The following is a 23,543-nucleotide window of genomic DNA, read 5'->3' as shown; positions in this document are numbered from 1 at the left end:
TTCTGCATGTGATAGCGTTGATTACCTTCTGAACAGAATCTTATTAAAAAAAAGTCTGAAATTTCAGGTGATGAAAAACACTACCCAGAATGCTGAACAGGGGTTTTGGATAATTAAACTCAGAGGCTTGCAGAATTCTGAACGCAGCTCTAATTCAGAATAAATTATTTTAAAAGGAACCTGATCGCAGTTTTGAGATGCCGAAATGGTTGGCAGGGTGATATAAAGGAGGGAAAGTGGCCTCCCCTGCATTGCATGCTGCAAGCCCTGCCCCTGTGGTATGAATGAGGGCTCTTGCAGTCTCTTGATTGCCCGCTAGTGCCGTCACGCAGAGCACAGATAAACACTTATGACCGCCACGCTTGGGGAATCAATCATCCGTTTGTCGGTCATGCAAGAAAAAAGGTACGTTTAGAATGCCCTTCCCCTTCCCTATATCACCCTGTCAGCAGTTTCAAGGCCTCAAAACTGCTAACAGGTTCCCTTTAAATCTTTATGCAAGGGATTTGGAGCTCTGTATCAGAAAACAGAGCTCTGACCACATAAAGATATATTTAGAAATCCACACAGAATTCTGAATCTATTTGAACCAAAAACAGAATGGTGTTCAAAGGTGAGCATTCCCTTTAAGGCATGTTATATGTTTATACAACAAAGTCCTGAGATTTCTTCATGAAGTGCTGGATCATACCTTTTTTTTTGCTGATATGACGTGACTAAGATAAAACGGTGAACTTCCCCTTTTATGTGTTTTTATAATAAATAGAGATAAAATGATGCATGTTATATCTAGATTGGTCATATATAAGAAAGCATTTTAAATAAATGAAAAAAACATACAGTAGGTTTTAAAAATGATTTAAATGGACAATCAAACATGTTTTATGTTTCCTTCACACACATATTTTGTGTTACTTTTTTTAGAAAAACAAAACGCTCTAATAAAAACGAAAGTTTTTATTAGTAAAATGTGTTTTTTATGGTATTTTTTGTGACATTATTTTCTAATAGTGCGACTTTTTAGGTGGCGTTTTTACAGTGCTAAGCAATTGATTTAAAGATAATGTGATGCAAACATTCCTCTTTGTAACACATGATAAATTTTGAAATACGCCCAGAAAACGCAATAAAAAAATTGCAAACACTTCATGTGAAGCCGCCCTCACACCAGTGATTAGCGATATGTTAAATTATTATGATCGGAAGATGGATGTTTACCTCTTTTCTACTATCATACATACGACTAGGGGTATAAAGGTGCACAGTGGCTTTAAACCAAGAAGGTCCACTGCCACCTTAGGGCATGTTCAGACGTGACAGAATTCTGCAGACACTGTCTGCATCAATGCCGCACATAATATGCGTTGCAGATTCCGCTGCGCCTTTGCCTAAAATGTGAAGTAAAATGCTGCGGATTAGTCGTTGCGGATTCAGGTGAAGAGTACATCCTGCTCTCTTTTAAAACATTCCATCTCAGTCTGGCTATAGACCTCGAAACACATAGGTCCAGCCAGAATGATGAAATATCCTGTTTGCAGTGGCGTAACTACCGCCGTAGCAGCCGTAGTGGCTGCTACGGGGCCCGCGGCATGAGGTGGCCCGTGTCGCCCGCAGGCACGGGCCCCCACCATGGCGGCAGGCTCCGCTAGCTGCCGCTATGGCTACTACAGCGCGACGCCACTGAACACTACGGCAGAGCTGGGAGGTATCTCCCCGCTCTGCCATTAAACAAAATACATGTATCCCCCCCCCGTTCTCCCTATCAATGCCAACGATCACACATGTATCCCCTATCCTGTGGATAGGGGATACATGTTGTTTGTAGGACACACTATAGGTCGCATTTTTTTTGGGGGGGGAGGGGCTGTATGGCGTTCCCTACAGGGGGGGCGCTGTATGGCGTTCCCTGCAGGGGGGGCGCTGTATGGCGTTCCCTACAGGGGGGGCTGTATGGCGTTCCCTACAGGGGGGGCTGTATGGCGTTCCCTACAGGGGGGGACTGTATGGCGTTCCCTACATGGGGGGCTGTATGGCGTTCTCTACAGTGGGGGGCTGTATGGCGTTCTCTACAGTGGGGGCTGTATGGCGTTAGCGCCATACAGCCCCCTCTGTAGATAACGGCATACAGTCCCCTGTAGATAACGCCATACAGTCCCCCCTGTAGATAACGCCATACAGCCCCCCCTGTAGATAACGCCATACAGCCCCCCCTGTAGATAACGCCACACAGCCCCCCCTGTAGATAACGCCACATAGTCCCCCTGTAGATAACGCCACACAGTCCCCCCTGTAGATAACGCCACATTGTCCCCCTGTAGATAACACCATACAGTCCCCCTGTAGATAAAGCCACATAGTCCCCCCTGTAGATAACGCCACACAGTCCCCCTCTGTAGATACCACACAGTCCCCCTCTGTAGATAACGCCACACAGTCCCCCTCTGTAGATAACGCCATACAGTCCCCCTCTGTAGATAACGCCATACAGTCCCCCCTGTAGATAACGCCATAAAGTCCCCCTCTGTAGATAACGCCATACAGTCTACAGGGGGGGCTGTATGGCATTATCTACAGGGGGGGGCTGTATGGCGTTATCTACAGGGGGGGCTGTAAAAAAGGCACTATCTACAAGGGGGGGGGGTTGTGTGACACCCAGGGGAGGGGGGGCCCCAGTCAAAAGTTTGCTATGGGGCCCAGTCTTTCCTAGTTATGCCCTTGCCTGTTCGCGAAAGCAATCCGCAACGCAACACACATAACATCTGCGGATTTCATTGCGTAATTTTGCAACTCCATTGAAGTCATTGGAGAAATTACGCCACAAGTACGCATCAAGTCCGCAACAGCCAGTGTATGCTGCGGATACCAAATTCCGCACCGCAGCCTATGGTCCGCAACGTCTGCACGAAGATAACTAAAAAGGTGTGGAAACCAATGGACAGACTGTCTGCTGTGGATTTCCAGTGCGGACTGTGCACAGTGGAATTCCACAGCAATTCCGCCATGTGTGAACGTGCCTTTAAAAGGAGGATTACAGAGCTTCTTACTGTATACTAAATTACTTCTAAGGGCACGTTCACACGTGGCGGAATTGCTGTGGAATTCCGCAGCAGACAGTCTGTCCATTGGTTTCACACCTTTTTAGTTATCTTCGTGCAGACGTTGCGGACAACTCTGCTGCGGACCATAGGTTGCAGTGCGGAATTTGGTGTCCTCAGCATACACTGGCTGTTGCGGACTTGATGCGTACTTGTGGCGTAATTTCTCCATTGACTTCAATGGAGGTGCAAAATTATGCAAGGAAATCCGTAGATGTTAAGTGTGTTGCGTTGCGGATTGCTTTCGCGAACAGTAAATTTCTGTGTTTCGAGATCTATAGCCAGACTGAGATGGAATGTTTTAAAATTTCTACAAAGCTAATAACAGAATGATATTGTATTGATCATCGTTGATCGTTCTTGGCAATTACACTGGTCAATGATGGACACTTGTTCGAATCTTACCAATAATTGTCATGTTTTATACGCAGGCAATTATATATAACTGGTAAATAACAGTTGTTTGCGGCGGTCTGCTTATCTTAAAAAATGTTCACACGCAGCAGATTTGTTACAGAAATGTCTGCGACCATCTCATACATCAGTATGGGGTTTGCAGAAATCCATTCACCTTCTGCAGAGACAACCTCATTCAGATGCATGGAACAGATTTTCAATCATAGAAATTTTGGCAAAAAAATTGCCACATGTGAACATAACCCACACTCTAAACTTATGCTGACCAGTGAATCACAGGTGATTTTTTTTATGCAACTGTAATTGAGTTACATATACAACAGAGGGTCAAGACAACACAGGGACATGGCCTACTGTAAATTGCCTTTTTTTGGTGAACATTTGAGTAAAAATTTGATCCCATAATATGTTTTTGGGTTAGTAGTTGTCACTTGCAATGTATTTACAGTATGTCGCACAATACATGAAAAGTATTCTTCTTCTTGGGTTAGAACTAGAGTAATATCAAACCTCTTTTATGTATATCTTATCTTATTGAACTAATATAAAAATATGTTGTAAAGTGCTAAAAAGTACGAAATGTACACAATATATAAGAAAAGTGGAAAAAAAAATGTCGCCCAGGAATGTAGCTATAAGCGGTGCACAGGTAGCCGTTGTACCCGGGCCCTGGGGCCTCTACATATAAGAAGACACCGGTATTATTAATGGCACATTGTAGGTGGGGGGCCCTGTTACCGATTTTGTATTGGCGCCCCAAAGATTCTAGTTATGTTTCTTGTCTTGCCCCTATTGACCTTTCAGTGTTCATGTCTTTATTATCGGGCAGGTTAGAGTATGGGAGCAGCAATTTAGTCCGTTACTATGGGATCCACTTTTATTTTTTTATTTCCCCCACTTTATGCACAAGTCATAGAAATGCACATGTGTACAGTGTATTAGACTGTTTTGGTTAAATATGTGTGATATCTACATTCCTACAGTTTTGTAATAGAGACACTATTATGTCATAGTACCAATTAGTATATAAAGATGAAACATAATATACATTATAATGCACGCTGTTTAGGAAATATTCTGGAATTATTTTACAGCGTACATGGATATTGCTTTCTTTATACATTAAGGCCTGGCTTTATTTGATTTATAAGCCTTCCTCTCAGCATACAGATAGTATATCATTTACAATCGTTCTTCTTTCTGCACCTTTTCCCCTTGTCTTGCTTGTTTTTTTTTTTCCAGAAGCAACTAAATTTATTGCGCAATCTTGCTGCCTGAGGGACATAAAACAAGTCTGTGTAGTATGCAGAGTAAGTCCATGGTATAGCTGAAATCTTTTCCTTGCGACTACTTCTACCATGAATTAAAATGGTAGCCACCCAGACAGGATTTAAGCAGTTTCTAGTCAAACTAAACTACCATTGCTGGCAGAAGCTAACAGGAGAATTTCAATGACTCCTCTAGGACAGTGGTACCAAGAGGGATAATTTCACATGACTCCAAAAAGATGGAACTTTTTTCTGGAGTTGGAGAATGTAACATGTGATGTTCGGTGGGGGGACGTGGGATTTGGGTTTGCGTCCGGGGCTGTTTGGCAGTTGCACCTTCTAGCTCTTTTTAAAAAGCCTGATCAAAATGATAGAGACCTGATTTTGTTTTTGGGAACGCTACAAAAGTGAGTAGTAAATAATGGGTTAGGTTATCGGTCAGACATCATTATCATATAGCGTGAAAATTGAGTAGGTGAGGGGAGATTTATCAATGCAATCGAATATGTTCCAAAATAACATTTGTTAATAAAGCCTTACACTTTTATGTTTAGAAAATGACCTGACATTGTTCTGTAGTCTTCACCATATTCAGCCATAGTCTTGTTACAGCTTTGACACATGCGACCCGGAAAATTCCAGGTGGTATACATTGCAACAGTGCAACATTTTTAATAAATTTCCCCCGGTTTATAATAGGCAATTGTTGAGGTCTCCTGTCAGAACGATAAACAATGCATATCTATAATGGCAATGTGCTAACGCAATTAGGTGGTAGCACTTTATATTAAAACAGCAATATGTAAAGAATATATAGAATCAGATTGGAATATTCAGCAAGAACATTCTCCACAACATTCTCTACCATAAATTTCCACTGATAGGACACTTTACTATCCTCAAGCTATAGAGGTGACCAGCCTTGGCTTTAGGAGACCAGTCTAGTCCTGCTGTAGTTCTGGTAAAGTGGTGAGGCTTCTTACCAGCTCGGCACCTTTCAACAGTTATGTGGATAATATTTTAGAAAGCTGTATAGTATATAGCTCTGACTGATATGAAATTGTGGTATGTCTATTGGATTAGTAAGGTTCTCATTGTGTTTTGAGCATGTGTAGGACTCGACACATTAATTATTATGTGTACTGAAGGGGATAACTATGCAGATTCTAGATGTCATAGAAATAGAGGGGGGGGGAGGAGGGATGGCAATGGATGACTAAGATGCCGGAGGGAAGGCATTGCTGTCACCCAGGCAGATAATCAAGAGATTCCTAAACTATATGTAGATGGGGAATGGGATGACATGTTTGTTGCCAAGCTGCTCATTATCAATACAACATTGTAATTTCAGTAGCCGGATTTAGGATAGTGTGGTTGCTACGGGTACTCTGCCTAGTTACAAGCTTTATAATGAGGTTACCAGGTAGCACATCCCAAGCATCAAATCTGTCTGAATTTACTGGCACTGAGCTCAGGTTGGAGAAGGTAGGACCTTCTTCCTGCCATATTAATCAGATTTGTGTAATAATATATTTAGGCAAACATAACGTGCCACTCCTATATTCATATGCTCTACCATCACCCTATACACACTTCAGTGACTATGATCAGTAAGATAGATAGAAGAAAGCACTGCAGCACTCAAATATCCAAAAGGTATTGGTCTTTATTCACCAAGCAATAAAAACGGCAACGTTTCAACCCCTATTGGGTCTTTATCAAGCATAGTGATAATGAATCAGTTCACACTTTTTATAACACATGTCAAATGACATCACTTCCTGAACACATTTAGGTATCAACAATAAATATATACCCCTAAAAAATGCATAATAACAAGAATCAATATCCCCCACATTATCCGAATGTAATACAATCACCAGATATATATAGATCGCCAAGAAAGTACCTGTATATCAGTCGGTACGAGCTCATTATACTACCAGCATCTGCAGTTCTCCATTGCGCATGACAGGAACTTCCTTGTCATCAATTTCCGGCGTTTTGCCGTCTCCATGGTTGCGCATCACAATCTCAGTGCGGACCGCGCATGCGCACTAAGTTAACATATACGTGATAGTGCCTGTTAATGGACATCACGCTAATCAGCAGAGAACCGGCTGCCAAGGAAGTTCCTGTGGGGATATTGATTCATATTATTATGCATTTTTTAGGGGTATATATTTATTGTTGATACTAAAAGTGTTCAGGAAGTGATGTCATTTGACATGTGTTATAAAAAGTGTGCACTGATTCATTATCACTACGCTTGATAAAGACCCAATAGGGGTTGAAACGTTGCCGTTTTTATTGCTTGGTGAATAAAGACCAATACCTTTTAGCTATTTGAGTGCTGCAGTCTTTCTTCTATCTACTCTGTGCAAGCTGTCCCTCTGGACCTGGGACATTTGTGTTGCGTGCACCATCCCTCACTGGGAGATTTTGCCTTCTCCTCTGCACATTCATTTGGTTGTGCTGCTGACTTCTCCTTTACTCTATTATGATCAGTAGGATGTCATGAAGGATTATCCTAAAAGAACACAAGTGCATGTGGTATCATCACTACCAGATTTACATTTCAGGAGCCTGTAGGCACAGATTGTCTGGGGCGTAAGACTCTGCCCATCAGGTAGACCACACCTTAAAGAGGACCTGTCAACTCTCCTGATATGTCTATTTGAATAAATACTTGTATTCCCCATTAAATAAATATTCTGGAATACATTTTCAGACAACTCTGCCTTGTGATATTCCTCTGTTATTCCTCCTAGGAATTTATGAATTAATTGACAACTGGGTGTTACCATTCCCCTATACAGTCGTACTCTGTCAGCACTGATTGGACAGTGTCAAACTGTGCAGGGACAACCCTCAAACTTGTAACAACCATCTGTCAATTTATGCATACATTTCTAGGAGGAATAACAGAGGAATGGCACAACGTAGAGTTCTAAGAAAAAATGCTCCAGAATTGTTATTTCATGGAAAATAAAATAATTTACTTAAATAGACATGTCAGGAGAAGTGACAGAGTCTCTTTAAGTCATGTATAGCTTTACATTTTTTGCCTGCAGTAAAGAAGAGCATTGAGGTGTGTGCTTCTCACAACATATTTTCAGACTTCCCCATGTCCCTCACCCACAGCTATATAATTTCCTAACAAACATATAAATACACATGATTAATATATGAATACAAATTGTCCAGTGTATTCATATATAAATACAGTATTACCACTAGCAGGCGCTGTCCTCCAGGGCTGACTGTGCCTATATGGAAATCTAGCGCTGGTTATATGTGTAGACTATTTTCGCCAAACCATCTTCACAAAATGTAAAAAAAAAAAAAAAATAACTAAGGGACTACAACTTCCCCTTTCAATATTTCACCATTAATAATCCTGAGACAATGTTCAAGTATTATCAGAATTCTTGGTAAGAAATTTGCTGCCTCATTCTTCCATCTTCTTTTTCAGAGGTCTTTTGAAGAAACCGAGCTAAAAAATGAACAAAATGCAAGAATTTATATAAATACTACCTGATTTATAATAACTTACACAAAGATAACGTAGATCTTACATCTTTCAAAATGTAAGGGTTCCCCGACAATAAGCTGATCACAGGGTGTCCCGATGCTGAGCCCCCCCAGTAATCAGCTGTGATCTGTGGAGGAACCTGGCAGCAAGTGTTCGATTCCCCAGCAGGAATGAGAGACACAGACATATTCCTTGTAGCCGCTCTCCTCCATGGTTGGGGACTTTCCTCTATTACCTCCGAATTTCCAAGGAAGCATTTTTTAGAGCAACCCCTTTAAAAGCTAATTTTTAGTATTACCTATTACCGTCAATTTGAAGATATTGCATTGCACTTTGAAGTGGTTTTCCAGGACTGTAATATTGATGGCGTAGAGAGGATAGGCCATCAATATCTGATCAGTTGGGTTCCCTCTTCTGGCACCCTTGCCGATTGGTTGCACGTAGGAGCCACGGCGCTCCAGCGAGAGCTACGTCCCCTTTATTATTTTCGCGGGCACAGGGCGGTGCATTTGGTTATGATCAGATATATCCTAATTATAGGACATCAATATTACAGTATCGGAAAATCCCTTTAAGTAAATTGATTAATGTTTGCTCGGGGGTGTAAACTGCCATGAGCAGCTCCCATAGCCTAATAAAATGAGATCCTCCACCGCTTTTATGAGTCCTCACCTGTAACCCTTCAGCTACCCTATCTTTGGCTACTAAGCAAACCTTCTGCCAAATACCTCTCAGACATGTCAAATAACAGCCGAAAGTCTCCGGCACTCCCACCCCTTACTGACCGTTTAGTTTCTTAATGTAAACAAGAGTGTTTCCACTCATTGACAGCAAGCAAAATTTTTTAAAAATGGTGAAGTAAAATACAAAGGGACAGATTTACTTAGACTGGTGTTTATACATAAGATGTGACCGATTTATTTGCGGCGCAATGACCGCAGCCTTGCACCAACAATATCACTTCCTCCTTCCATCAACAAAAAATTAAAAATGTATACTCTCCTTACTGCTCTTCTATTCTCCCCTCCGGATCCTCTCATTATGCCACGCAGCTCATACAAGGTCCTGACGCCGAGCAGCGTCAGGTCTTTATATGCGACGTAGCACTCAATGTCCTGATGCTGCCTGGCGTTACTACCTTGCATGAGCTGCAAAATGCTGAGGGGACCCAGTGGGGAGAAGAGAAGAGGAGCGGTTAGATGAGTATAGTTTTTTTTTTGTTTTATTGTCCGATGAAGGGGGGTTAGTTTGATCTGGGGGGGGGTCGGGCAAGTTACAGAGCTCGGTTCAAGCCTCTACCGTGAAAGGCCTTATATAATGAAATCTACGCCAGCTAGGAGATTTCCCCTATAATTTACACCTGTTTTGTATAATAATTACAATAATCTGCAATAAATCTGCAGCCCCCTTTTGAGAAGCCATGTCCCCTTTGAGGAAAAGTGGCGAGGGCGACATTAATTGCGACTTTTGGGCCATTTTGCAGCTTGATGAATTCTCCCATAGTATATTAGAAAGCTGGATACACAATGATTCAGTGGGGCTACAGGCACTTCCACCCCAATATTTCTCCTAGGGAGATAGGTACCAATAATTTTTTTGTTTTTGTTTTAAGCCTTGCAGTTAAGGGTGGTGGATGCATGGTGGGGGTTCTGTGCTGAATCAGATGGCATGAGCCTCCTTGTCTACGTTTTTCTTCTTATAGAAGACATTATGTGGTCTTTATAATAATGTATATATGTACTTGCATGTCAATACTTACTTTCCACATTGCGAATATGATGAGGGCTAGAATGAGAAGTCCAATAATTATACTCAGAGGAATGACCCAGATTGGCACCTTGCCATGCTCCAGCTCTTTGGACAACTTAATCATTGTCTGCAATGAGAAAAAAATCAATGATCATTGAGTCCAACTGGGTAAATATAGGAAGCCAAGACGATTCATACTTCAAATTAAGATTCTCTTTTATAAATTCATATTTCCTACTGGACCCCTTCATGTACCTGACACCTAACATCATGCAGAATATGCCATAATCTTTGGTTCAAAACATTGCAAAATACTGATTCAAGTAAGATTGCTGCCAAATTCTCTAAGGCCCCATGCACATGACCCTAGCCAAGGTCGTAACTAGGAAAGACTGGGCCCCATAGCAAACTTTTGACTGGGGCCCCCCCTCCCCTGGGTGTCACAAAACCCCCCCTTGTAGATAGTGCCTTTTTTACAGCCCCCCTGTAGATAACGCCATACAGTCCCCCTGTAGATAACGCCATACAGCCCCCTCTGTAGATAACACCATACAGCCCCCCCTGTAGGTAACGCTATACAGCCACCCCTGTAGATAACTCCATACAGCCCCCCTGTAGGTAACGCTATACAGCCCCCCTGTAGGTAACGCTATACAGCCCCCTCTGTAGGTAACGCTATACAGCCCCCTCTGTAGATAACGCCATACAGACCCCCTGTAGGTAACGCTATACAGCCCCCTGTAGGTAACGCTATACAGCCCCCTCTGTAGATAACGCCATACAGACCCCCTGTAGGTAACGCTATACAGCCCCCCCCTGTAGGTAACGCTATACAGCCCCCCCTGTAGGTAACGTTATACAGCCCCCCCTGTAGGTAACGCCATACAGCCCCCTGTAGGTAACGCCATACAGCCCCCCCTGTAGGTAACGCCATACAGCCCCCCCTGTAGGTAACGCTATACAGCCCCCCTGTAGGTAACACTATACAGCCCCCCTGTAAGTAACGCTATACAGCCCCCCCTGTAGGTAACGCTATACAGCCCCCTCTGTAGGTAACGCTATACAGACCCCCTGTAGGTAACGCTATACAGCCCCCACTGTAGGTAACGCTATACAGCCCCCCTGTAGATAACTCCATATAGCCCCCCCTGTAGGTAACGCCATACAGCCCCCCCTGTAGGTAACGCCATACAGCCCCCCCTGTAGGTAACGCCATACAGCCCCCCTGTAGGTAACGCTATACAGCCCCCCTGTAGGTAACGCTATACAGCCCCCCTGTAGGTAACACTATACAGCCCCCCAGTAGGTAACGCTATACAGCCCCCCCTGTAGGTAACGCCATACAGCCTCCCTGTAGGTAACACTATACAGCCCCCCCTGTAGGTAACGCCATGCAGCCCCACAAAAGAGATGTATCCCCTATCCACAGGATAGGGGATACATGTGTGAACGCTGGCAGCGATAGGGAGAACGGGGGACCGAAAGTCCCCTAATGTTCTCCATGACTAACCTCTGACTTGCGCGACCGGCGTTCCATTCATTTCTACGGAGCTGCCGACACAGACCCCGGAAGTCCGAGGTTTGTGATGGAGAACTTCAGGAGACTTTCGGTCCCCCGTTCTCCCTATCGCTGCCAGCGATCACACATGTATCCCCTATCCTGTGGATAGGGGATACATGTCTTGTTTAATGGCAGAGCGGGGAGATACCTCCCTGCTCTGCCGTAGTGTTCAGTGGCGTCGCGCTGTAGCAGCCATAGCGGCTGCTAGCGGAGCCTCCGGCCATGGGGGGCCCGTGCCGGCGGGTGGCACGGGCCCCCTCATGCCGCGGGCCCTGTAGCAGCCGCTACTGCTGCTCCGGCGGTAGTTACGCCACTGACCCTAGCTTTTAACCATGATTGCAGATAATCTGCGGACCCATTCATTTCTATAGGCCGTGTTCTATTGCTGTTCGCAATTGCGGCGCGGACTCGCCCATAGTAGTCCATGGGTGTGTGCAAAATTGCAGATGGCTACAGATGTGCATCCGTAGACGTTTGTAATTGCAGTAGCATTGCTATGCGACGGCAGGGGATTCCCCAAGAAACTGGCGCCTGAGCCATCATATGACCTTTTCAAGGGGTTGGGACTTATTGGTGACATCATTTGTAGCCTCCCTTTTTTATTTGCGGATCCGTAAATATGGATGCATCACAGACCATATTTGCAGACAGCGTGCGAGTTGGGCGGATGACTATGGATCCGTATTTGCGGACAGTAAAAAACACTACAGTGGTCTACATGAGGCCTAAGGCCCAGTTCACACAGTTTTTTGGGCGCTGTTTTTGATGCGGAAACCGCATCGGAAACAGCGCCAAAAAAGCCATAATCGCCTCCCATTGATTTCAATGGGAAGCAGAGGCATTTTTTTACGCTCGCCAGAAAAAAAAGACTCATGCTCTTTCTTCCTGCGTTTCTTTCTCTGACCTTGGGAGGCAGCGAAAGCGGCTTTCGCTGCGCTTTTTGTCCGCGGCCCTCAATGGCCGCGGCCAAAAAACGCAGCGAAAAAACAAAGAAAGTGCAAGCAGGTCAAAATCTGCTGATTTTTAAGGAATTTTCTGCCTACAAAATACTCCATGTAAACATACCCTAAGAGGGTTCATAGTGGCACACAGAGTGTCTATAAGTCTTTGGGATACGTTTGGCCGGCATACGGCAGGATCCAAATTTGGAAAGCGTAGTTGACTGCGGTATTTATTAGAGCTGTATCAAGAGACATATACAACATGTTATAAATTTTTTTGTATTGAAGTCAAATGGCAGACATTTGCTACTGTTTGGGCATACAGTTGAAGACGTCTGTCTACACATTTGTCGGGACCCACCATTGAATGTAAACATTGTACGAGGTGTAAATATAACCTTACATCATCAATGGAAAAATATGTGTTTTATAAAAAAAGAAATATGTGTTTTATACTTCATAACATTGCCTGAACACAAGAGTGTACCTAGGAAGGGGGATTCAATCTCCCCATCTGCCTCCAAGTTACTATCTTTAACCTCCTCCCTAGGTCTGGCACAACTTACTAACTCTAATAACTCTCCGGCTCTGCTCAGTTTATAGCTTTATTAACTCTCCTCTCGCACTCTCCGACCACAACCTTCTCTCCTTTACTATCAAATATTCTCTGCCTCCTCAGGTCATGCCTACCTGTCAGGCATACAGAAATCTACATGCTATTAACACTCAGCAACCCATAAACAGTCTACAGTCCTCATTGTCCCCTATCTCTTCCCTCTCCTGTCCCAATCTGGCTGCCAAACTTTACAATAACACTCTCAAAACTGCATTGGATGAAGCAGCCCCCCCTACACTCCGAACCACCCGATAAAGACAACGACAACCCTGGCACACGCCTCAATCCTGCTTTCTTCAGCGGTGCTTGAGATGTGCCGAACGACTGTGGAGAAAATAGCATTTGGCTGCAGATTTTCTCCAATAGAAATTTATGCTCAAAACTAACAACTCTGCCCTTCCCCGCGCCAAAAAAGTCTATTTCACCTCTCTCACCTCCACACTATCTAATAATCCAAAACGCATCTTTGATACTTTTCACTCCCTCCTTAGTCCTAAAGTGCAGACACCAATCACAGATCTCAGTGCTGAAGACCTGGCCACTTATTTTAAAGTTAAAATTGACAACATCCGCCATGATATTATCTCCAAGTCCCCTAGTAACATCGATCCCCTTCCGTCCCGCACTCCCTCTTCTTCACTCTCAGCATTTGACCCAATAACAGTAGAAGAAGTCTCTAGGCTCCTCTATTCTTCTTGTCCCACTACCTGCTCTAGTGATCCTATCCCCTCACACCTCCTCCAGTCCCTCTCCCCAGCTGTCACTAGTCATCTGACTAAAATATTTAACCTCTCTCTTTCCTCTGGTATCTTTCCCTCCTCTTTTAAACATGCCATTATATACCCATTACTGAAAAAAACAACTCTTGACCCATCCAGCGCTGGTAACTACCGACCAGTCTCTAATCTGCCCTTCATCTCCAAACTCCTGGAACGCTTGGTCTACTCTCGCCTTATCCGCTATCTCTCTGCTAACTCCATTCTAGACCCCTTACAATCTGGTTTCCGCACTCTACACTCCACAGAAACTGCCCTTACTAAAGTCTCAAATGATCTCTTGGCGGCTAAATCTGATGGTAAATACTCTCTACTCATTCTTCTGGATCTCTCTGCAGCCTTTGACACTGTAGACCACAAACTCCTACTTAACATGCTCCACTCTATTGGCCTCAAGGACGCTGCTCTCTCTTGGTTTTCCTCCTATCTCTCTGCCCACTCGTTCTGTGTGTCATTTGCTGGTTCTACTTCTCCTTATCCACTTGCTATCGGGGTTCCTCAGGGATCAATCTTAGGTCCACTCCTCTTTTCTCTCTACACAGCCCCTATTGAATAAACCATCAGCAGATTTGGCTTCCAGTACCATCTCTACGCTGATGACACCAAACTATATACCTCTTCCCATGACACCACCCCTGCTCTAATACAAAACACCAGTGATTGTCTGTCCGCTGTCTCTAACCTCATGTACTCTCTCTATCTGAAACGGAATCTTTCTAAAACTGAGCTCCTTGTGTTCCCACCATCTACTAACCTCCCTAAACCTGATGTCTCCATCTCTGTGTGTGGCACGATCATAACTCCTAAGCAGCACGCCCGCTGTCTCGGGGTTATTTTTGACTCAGATCTTTCCTTTACTACTCACATTCAATCACTTTCACGCTCCTGTCATTTTCACCTCAAAAACATCTCCAGAATCCACACTTTTCTTACTGTGGAAACAGCCCAAACTCTCATTGTTGCTCTGATTCACTCTTGTCTTGACTACTGTAACTTTGTACTAGTCGGTCTTCCCGTCACTAAACTATTGCCTCTCCAATCTATCCTCAATGCAGCAGCCAGGCTCATCTTTATGACCAACCGCTACACCAAAGCCTCTAATCTGTGCCAGTCACTGCACTGGTTGCCCATACCATTCAGAATAAAATTCTAATTTATTACTCTCACCCACAAAGCTCTCCACAGTGCTGCACCTCCTTACATCTCCTCCATCATCTCTGTCTACCACCCTACTCACGCTCTACGTTCTGCCAACGACCTCAGATTAAAATCCTCCATAATCCGAACCTCAAACTCCCGTCTCCAGGATTTCTCTCGTGCTGCACCAGTCCTCTGGAATGCGCTACCCAGACAATCAGATTAATTCCCAATAGCCATAGTTTTAAATGTGCCCTGAAAACACATCTATTTAGACAGGCCTATAACATTCCCTAATCTGACTCCTTTCCATGGCCCTCCTTTTAGATTAGTCATCAGAATAAGATTCCATAACACTCCTTCTCTTCATGTCCGTCATACACGGATACTGGCTGGTGTCCAGCTCATGCAGCTTTATGTTACCACCCCATGTGTATAAAAAATGGCTGGACCATTGTACAGAACAAACACTGTTACACTTTGTATCTCCTTTATTTCCTCATAGATTGTAAGCTCTTGCGAGCAGGGTCCTCACTCCTCTGGTTTGAATTGTAAATTAACTTTGTCACTATGTAATGTCTGATATTGTCTGTTTCATGTGCCCTCTAAATTGTAAAGTGATGCGTAATATGTTGGCGCTATACAAATAAAGATTATTATTATTATTATTATCCGGGTGTTGGGTTCAGGGGGGCGGGTGCCAACAAGCCACTTAGCCTTGGCCAGGATATTTAGATACTTAGATAGGGACAGAAAAAACTGAACATTTGCCCCCGGTGGATACCCTGCGTAAGAGCACACAGCCTATCCTCCCTCTGTGCCGCATGTCCGCTGCGGAAAACTGCATGTAGAAAAAGGTGCTGCGTTTTTTCCGCCGTCCTGCAGACCGGCATCCTGGGGTGACGTTTTATCCCATGTGACTGAGGCAGCCTGTGATTGGCTGCAGCGGTCATATGGCATGAAACATCATCCCAGGAGGCCAGCCTGGATGAAGAAACAGAAAATTCTGGGTAAGTATAAGATATTTTTTTCTGAGTTACCTTTTTTCTACATTCAGTTTTCCGCAGCGGACAATCCAGTCGAAAAACTGCACCACAATTCGGTGTGGCTTTTAGGCCGGAGTTTCCTGAGGCGCACAGGATGGATATGCTGTGTGCTTTTATGCAGAGTATCCGTCCTGTGTGAACAAAGCCAAACTGTTGATTTATATTGACGTTTCACTCCCCACAGATGTTGTCACCCAGTTCTACTAGAGTCCTGAGTCCAGTCTGAGAGACTACATTTTGGGTTTTCATTAACTGTTAGCCATAATCATCAACATTAAAAGAAAAAAATGATCACTCTGTGTGTAATGAATCTATAGAATATATGAGTTTCACTTTTTGAATTGAATTACTGAAATAAATTAACTTTTTGATGATATTCTAATTAATTGAGAAGGACTAGTATATGGATTGAGGAAGATAGTTGTATTTGCCAACACAATACTGTATACTTTAATGCAGCTGCTCCAGTTGAATTTCTAGATGTTTGTGTATTGTAGTAAGTATTGAACGTACCTCATAATTCTCACTCTCAGGGTTCAAGGCTATGATGGAATTGTTGCTTTTCAGTCCAGCGCTTAACACAAGATTCAGACTGTGGATACTGGCCTGCAGGACAGACATTAATGTCAATTCAGAGCTGCAGGTTATACAGCTTTTCTGTGCTCACTACATTTCTACATGAGAATGTCATATGTATCATTATTATTATTATTGGAGAGCTTTTCAAAAAATTGCCATACATGACTCAATATAAGCAAAGATGGGAATGATTTTCCATGGCCTGACACGCAAATCCATCATATATCTCTACTGGGGTTGGAGCTCCAGGTTTATCTTACAGAACTTCAAATTCTTTTTCTCATAGCCATAGAGTTAAAAGATAAAATTCTGGCTGCGTGCTAAAGGGGGCACTGAGGATTTATTATTGAGTTCAAGGGAACTGTATAAATCCAGTAAGCTCCCTCTAGTGGTGGCTGCAGGCAGCCAGAATCTCATATTGTGACTCTATGAGGGAATAAAAACACTATGCCAGTTTTCTGGTGTCAAAAAAACCCCCAAAAAAAAACGTAAAGTGGGCGGAGCTTAGCAAAAGGGGGCATAACCACCGACGGCCCGATGCATTTATTACAACTTATACCAGAAACTGGCATAAATTAAAGCAGAAATTTACACCAGCTCCTGACTGTGGTGCAAACTGGTGCAAAGTGGTGCAAACTGTATGATAAATTTGGCGCATCTTGCTAGACCTTTTAGACACTTTTCTCTCCTTTATTACAGTGCTTAGTTTACGCATTTTTTGCACCAAAATTGTGGTGCATTTTTGCCGCACCGTGTTTAATTTTAGAACATGCCCCTTTATGTTACACCACACCCCTTTTTGCTAAACCACGCCCCTTGTTGAGTGTGTCTAAAAGTGTCTAATACTGTTAATAAATGTGGCAGACAGAATGTACGCCAAAATTCTGGCTCAATTTGAATAATATATCTGCCCCACTATGTACATAATAAAATGTACAAATACAATTAATATTTTCAGTTCTCTTCCTTACTATTGAATTTTATATACTATACTTCATAACAGCCATGAAAAAAGTTAGAATAGTTTATAATCCGGCAAATGTCAGGTCTAATGATAGTTTAAAGGAATTTTACTATGTTTTTAAAAATGTTCTAATAACGGTATCAGCATCTCGGTGCAAAAAAAACCCAAAACAGATGTTCCCAGTTACTGACAGCAAGCAGAGATTTTGAAAATAGTGCAGAATATATTATATTTATATAATAATAAAAACAAAACCGATTTAGGGCCTGTTCACATGAGTGTTGTCCTTTTGTTGAGGGGTCCTGTCTGAGGTTTCCGTCAGGGGAACCCCTCAACGGAAAGGAAATCTTAGCTTTCGTTTGCCTCACCATTGATCTCAATGATGCAGGAGACTTTTGCTAATGGTTCCGTCAAAAATTAGTTCTGTGAAAAAAACGGAACCCTGTCACAACGGTGACAAACGGAAACGATTAGCAAAGTTTCCGTTACTATTGAGCTCAATGGTCATGCAAACGGAAGATAAGGTTTCCGTTTGCCTTTCCGTTGAGGGGTTCCCACTGACGGAAACCTCAGACGGAACCCCTTAACGGAAAGACAACGCTGATGTAAATACAGCCTTAATGTGTTGTGCAGGAAAATCAAAGGAAAATAATCCACTTACCTTAATAAACGTTGCTTTCCATACTCGCATTGAGATATTGATATGTGTATTGTCCGATGGTTTCACGGTACAGTAGAATGTCGGGCAGCTATTTCTCTTGCAGTCCTATTGTATATCACATTATTTATATTATATGCACATGTAGAAATTGTTTTCTTAAGCTCTGTTTACACTAGCATCATAAATTCAATTTTTACAGGATCCAAGATGGATCTGTTTTGCTGGATCCTGACAGATCCCAATGACTTTTAATGAGTTTTTGTCCTATTTTGCCCATAAGGGGTCATGTATATGGCAGAGCCTTGTGCTCAGAGCCTGTACGAGGCAACAGAAACAGGAAAAGAATGGAACCATGACACCAGTGTGAACAGAGCAATGTATGGGGCAAGGAATAATTGCATGACTTTAATAATTTTTCTCTACTGCAAAACAATATTCCAGTTGTACCAAGTCTTTTAACGTGACCCATGTTAATGGTTAAAAATAATTAGCAAGTGACATTAGGTTATGATAGTGAAACAGGTGTTTTACACATGGATTACAAGATACGCCATGAACCTCTGATAGGTGCGGGCCCTATCTCTGGGACCCTCACCCCCTGGAGAATGCGCGTCCTAGCTGGCTGCTCTCCCACCACACAGCCACGACATACAGACATGAAATACGGCACATACAGTCCCATAGTGAATGCGAACGGGGCCCGTTCCATCCACTATGCTGTACGCCGTCTGTGTGGGAACGGCGCTTGCGCCGCTCCCACACAGTCCAAATTGAACTGTGCAACGTCCGGCACCATTTTCTTGTGGACCAGAAGTCGCGGCCGGACAGTAAGTTTACTACTTCCGGTCGCGGCTTCCGGACTTGTGCACTTGGAGCGGAGGTAGCAGACAGAGCGGACGAACCGGAGGGAGCGGCGGCGGCAGGAGCAGGTAAGTTAGGTCTGTGTATGTCCGTGTTTTAGTGTGTGTTTAATACTGTATGTTAACCTATTACACTGTGTGTTAGCTCAAAAAATGGCGACACACAGTGTAGGAGGTTAGACCGTTCAATCCCCTCGTTTCTCCCGTCACTAGCCAGGATAAAGGAGGGGGGATTCTGAGAGCTCACTAGAGCGAGTGAGTTTTCTCAAATTTTGCAGCATAAAGCAATGTGGTTGCTTTACCACATGCAATGCTGCAATTTTGGGAATTGCTCCATCTAGTGACCAGCGCTGGGAAATATTATAAATTAGAATCTAATTTATAATATTTCCTGACTCGTGAAAAAATGTAAAAAAATTAGAACCATGTTTAATCACCTACACACTAACTGTTTAACTAAAAAAAAAAAAAAAGAAAATTTTCTAGCGACACATTCCCTTTAAGGCTCAGAGCCCATTTTTCAAATCTGACATATTTCACTTTATGTGGTAATAACGTCGGAATGCTTAAACCTATCCAAGAGATTCTGAGATTGTTTTCTCGTGACACATTGGGCTTCATGTTCGTGGTAAAATTTTGTCGATATATTTAGTGTTTATTGGTGAAAAATTGCAAAATTTTGAGAAAATTTTGAAAAAATAGCATTTTTCAGAATTTAAATGCATCTGCTTGTAAAACAGACGGTTATACCACCCAAAATAGTACTAGTTCACATTTCCCATATGTCTACTTTAGATTGGCATCGTTTTTTGAACATTCTTTTATTTTTCTTGGACGTTACAAGGCTTAGAACATAAACAGCAATTTCTCATATTTTTAAGAAAATTTCAAAAGCCTTTTTTTTAAGGTACCTCTTCAGTTCTGAAGTGGCTTTGAGGGGCATATGTATTAGAAACCCTGATAAAACACCCAATTTTAGAAACTAGACCCCTCAAAGTATTCAAAACAGCATTTAGAAAGTTTTTTAACCCTTCAGGCATTTCACAGGAATTAAAGCAATGTGGAGGTGAAATTTGCAAATGTCATTTTTCTTGTTGAATTTCAATTTTATTCAATTTTTTTTGTGTAACACAGAAGGTTTTACCAGAGAAACACTACTAAATATGTATTGTCCAGATTCTGCAGTTTTTACAAATGTCCCACATGTGGCTCTACTGCACTCGTTGACTAAAACACAAGCCCTAGAATCAAAGAAGCACCAAGTGCATTTTGAGGCCTCTTTTTTATTAGAATATATTTTAGGCAGCATGCCAGGTATGAAGATGTGTTGAGGTGTCAAAACAGTAGGAATCCCCCAATAGTGACCCTATTTTGGAAACTACACCCCTCAAGGAATTCATTTATGGGTGTTGTAACAATTTTGACCCCATAGTTTTTTCACAGAACTTATTTGAAATGGGGCTGGGAATTAAAACAAAATTAATTTTTTCCAATAATATGTAGTTTTGGCAGAAAATTTCTTATTTTCACAAGAAACAAAATACCCCATTCTGTTGCACAATTTGTTCTGAGTGCCGCAATACCCCATTTGTGATGATAAACTGCCGTTTGGGCCCATGGGAGGGCTCAGAAGGAAAGGACCACCATTTGGCCTACTGGGGATTTTCTGGTGTGAAGTCATGTATGCAGAAGCCCCTGAGGTATCAGTACAGTTGAAACCCCCGAGAAGTGACCCCATTTTAAAAACGACACCCTTAAGGCATTCATCTAGAGGTGTAGTGAGCATTTTGACCGGAGACATACACCCCATAAACTGTAATGTGGGTTCTCATGGGTACGGCAATACCCTACATGTGGCTGTTATCAGCTGCCTGGGCACACAGCAGGGCCCAGAGGGGAAAGACGAGGGGGGATAAGCTGTGCGGAGTACATCAGGGTAAGTAAAATTGGGGTCAATTATAAACCAAGGGATGTATGATAAATTTTAAAACACTCTTTCATACAGAGCTCTGGTTTTTTGGGACACGTGTCACATTGATATATTGTGTCCTCCCTTATCCCCCTCTTATAGCAGACTTTGCACCTCTTTTGACTTTTTCCCTTCTTGCCAGTTTGGGGAACTTCTCCTGGAAAGTGTTGCCCTGGTACGATGCGTGTGGCCTCGCTTCCAGAAGTACTGGGTGCCCCCCCCTTCTTGGTCCCTAAAGATTAGGATCTTGATAATCACCTCTTGAAATTCCAGGAAAGTTCCCGTCTGGCCTGCACATCGACGTAGCATGTACGCATTGTACAATGCCATCTGTATGAGGTGCACGGCCAACTTCTTATACCACACCGCATGGCGCTGTAGGGCTTCAGGACTTGATCTGACAAGTCCACCCCTCCCATGTACCTATTGTAGTCCAGGATGCAGTCTGGTTTGGGGGTCTGTGTACTGGTACCTCGTACTGATACATGGGTACTGGTGTGGCCATGTATTGTTGTCAATACAAGGACATCTCTCTTGTCCTTGTACTTGACACACAATATGTTGCTGCTAGAATGTGCCCTGCTCTCACCCCTTCTGAGTGTTTGCCCAAGCAGAGCCTTAGGGAGGCCTCTCAGATTTCTTCTAGCAGTGCCGCATGCCGCAGGACTTCTGGAAGTGAGGCAATTGAAGAGTGGGACGCTGGTATAAAAATTATCCAGGTAGAGGTGGTAACCCTGGTCCAGCAGTGGGTGCACCAAATCCCACACAATTTTTGCATTAACTCCCAGTAAGGGGGGCATTCTGGGGACTGAATACTGCTGTCCTTCCCTTCATATATCCTAAATCTGTAGGTATTCCCTGATGCACTCTCGCACAGCTTATACATCTTCACGCCATACCTTGCCCTCTTACTCGGCAGGTACTCGCGGAATTGAAGCCTCCCTTTAAAATGTACCAAAGACTCATCAATAGAAATACACTTCTCGGGGGTGTATGCTTGGGAAAACCGGGCACTGAAACGGTCTAATAGGGGTCTCCGTTTATACAAACGGTCAAAACTGGGGTCATCTCGGGGTGGGCACGGCTCATTATCAGTATAATGTAAGAAGCAAAGTATTGCCTAATTTATTTATTTTTTTAGGTTACAGTTCAGTTCTGAAGTTGCTTTGAGGGGCCCATATATTAGACACCCCTATCAAACACCCCATTTTAGAAACTAGACCCCTCAAAGTATTCACAACAGCATATAGAAAGTTTATGAACCCTTTAGGTGTTTCACAGAAATTTAGAGCAAAGTAGAGGTGAAATTTACATTTTTTTTTTTGTCAGAAAATCCTCTTTATACCATTTTTTTTATGACATAAAAGTTTTTATCAGAGAAACGCAAGTTAATACTTATTGCCCAGATTCTGCAGTTTTGAGAAATATCCCACATGTGGCCCTAGTGCGGTAATGGACTGAAGCGCCGGCCTCCGAAGCAAAGGAGCACCTAGAGGATTTTGAGGCCTCTTTTTTATTAGGCACCATGTCCGGTTTGAAGAGGTCTTGTGGTGCCAAAACAGTGGAAACCCCCCAAAAGTGACCCCATTTTGGAAACTAGACCCCTTGAGGAATCCATTGCAGTTTTCATGGGGTGCATGCGACTTTTTGATCAGTTTTTATTCTATTTTTAGGTGGCGTGGTGACTAAAAAACAGCAATTCTACTATTGTTTTTTTATTCTATTTTTTTACAGCGTTCACTGTGCGCTATAAATGACATATTCACTTTATTCTGCGGGGCGATACGATTACGGCGATATCATATGTTTATAGTTTTTTTATGTCTTATGGCGTTTGCACAATAAAATAAGTTTTGTAAAAAATCATTCACTTTTTGTGTTACCTTATTCTAAGAGCCAGAACTTTTTTATTTTTCCCTCAATAAAGCCGTGTGAGGTCTTATTTTTTGCGTAACAAACTGTAGTTTCGATCAGTTCCCTTTTTTAGGTACATGCAACTTTTTGATCTCTTTTTATTCAGTTTTTTGGGAGGTGAAGTGACCAAACAATTGTGATTGTGGTACGGTTTATTAATATTTTCTTTTACGGCGTTCACCGTGCGGGATAAATAACAAAATAATTTTGTAGTTCAGGCCGTTACGGACATGGCGATACCAATTATGTATAGTTTATTTGTTTGTTTATATATTTTTATTAATAATAAAGGACTGATAGGGTAAAAAGGGGGATTTTTACTTTTAATACTTTTAAAACTTTTATTTTCTTATTTTTACACATCTTTTTTTAACTTTTTTTTAACTTTATTACTTTGCCCCACTAGGGGACTTGAGGACAGGAGGCCCTGATCGCTAATCTAATACACTGCACTA

The 23,543-nt window shown here is 42.7% G+C and overlaps 1 protein-coding gene across 1 annotated transcript in view; it reads right to left on the bottom strand.

The window, feature by feature from the left end:
- Positions 1–8,082: 8,082 nt before the first annotated feature.
- Positions 8,083–23,543, bottom strand: part of ITGA1 (integrin subunit alpha 1) — a gene marked incomplete at its 5' end in the record, with an annotated part of 230,603 nt that continues 215,142 nt past the window's right edge. Inside the window, 4 exons of the mRNA XM_075854911.1 lie at positions 8,083–8,276; positions 10,075–10,191; positions 16,655–16,747; positions 18,346–18,450. Coding sequence (XP_075711026.1) covers positions 8,232–8,276; positions 10,075–10,191; positions 16,655–16,747; positions 18,346–18,450 — 360 coding nt within the window. The remainder of the gene's footprint in view (positions 8,277–10,074; positions 10,192–16,654; positions 16,748–18,345; positions 18,451–23,543) is intronic.

Source organism: Rhinoderma darwinii, chromosome 1 (genome assembly GCF_050947455.1).
Source record: "Rhinoderma darwinii isolate aRhiDar2 chromosome 1, aRhiDar2.hap1, whole genome shotgun sequence".
NCBI classification, from domain to species: domain Eukaryota; kingdom Metazoa; phylum Chordata; class Amphibia; order Anura; family Rhinodermatidae; genus Rhinoderma; species Rhinoderma darwinii.
This window is presented reverse-complemented; position numbering and strand designations above follow the sequence as displayed.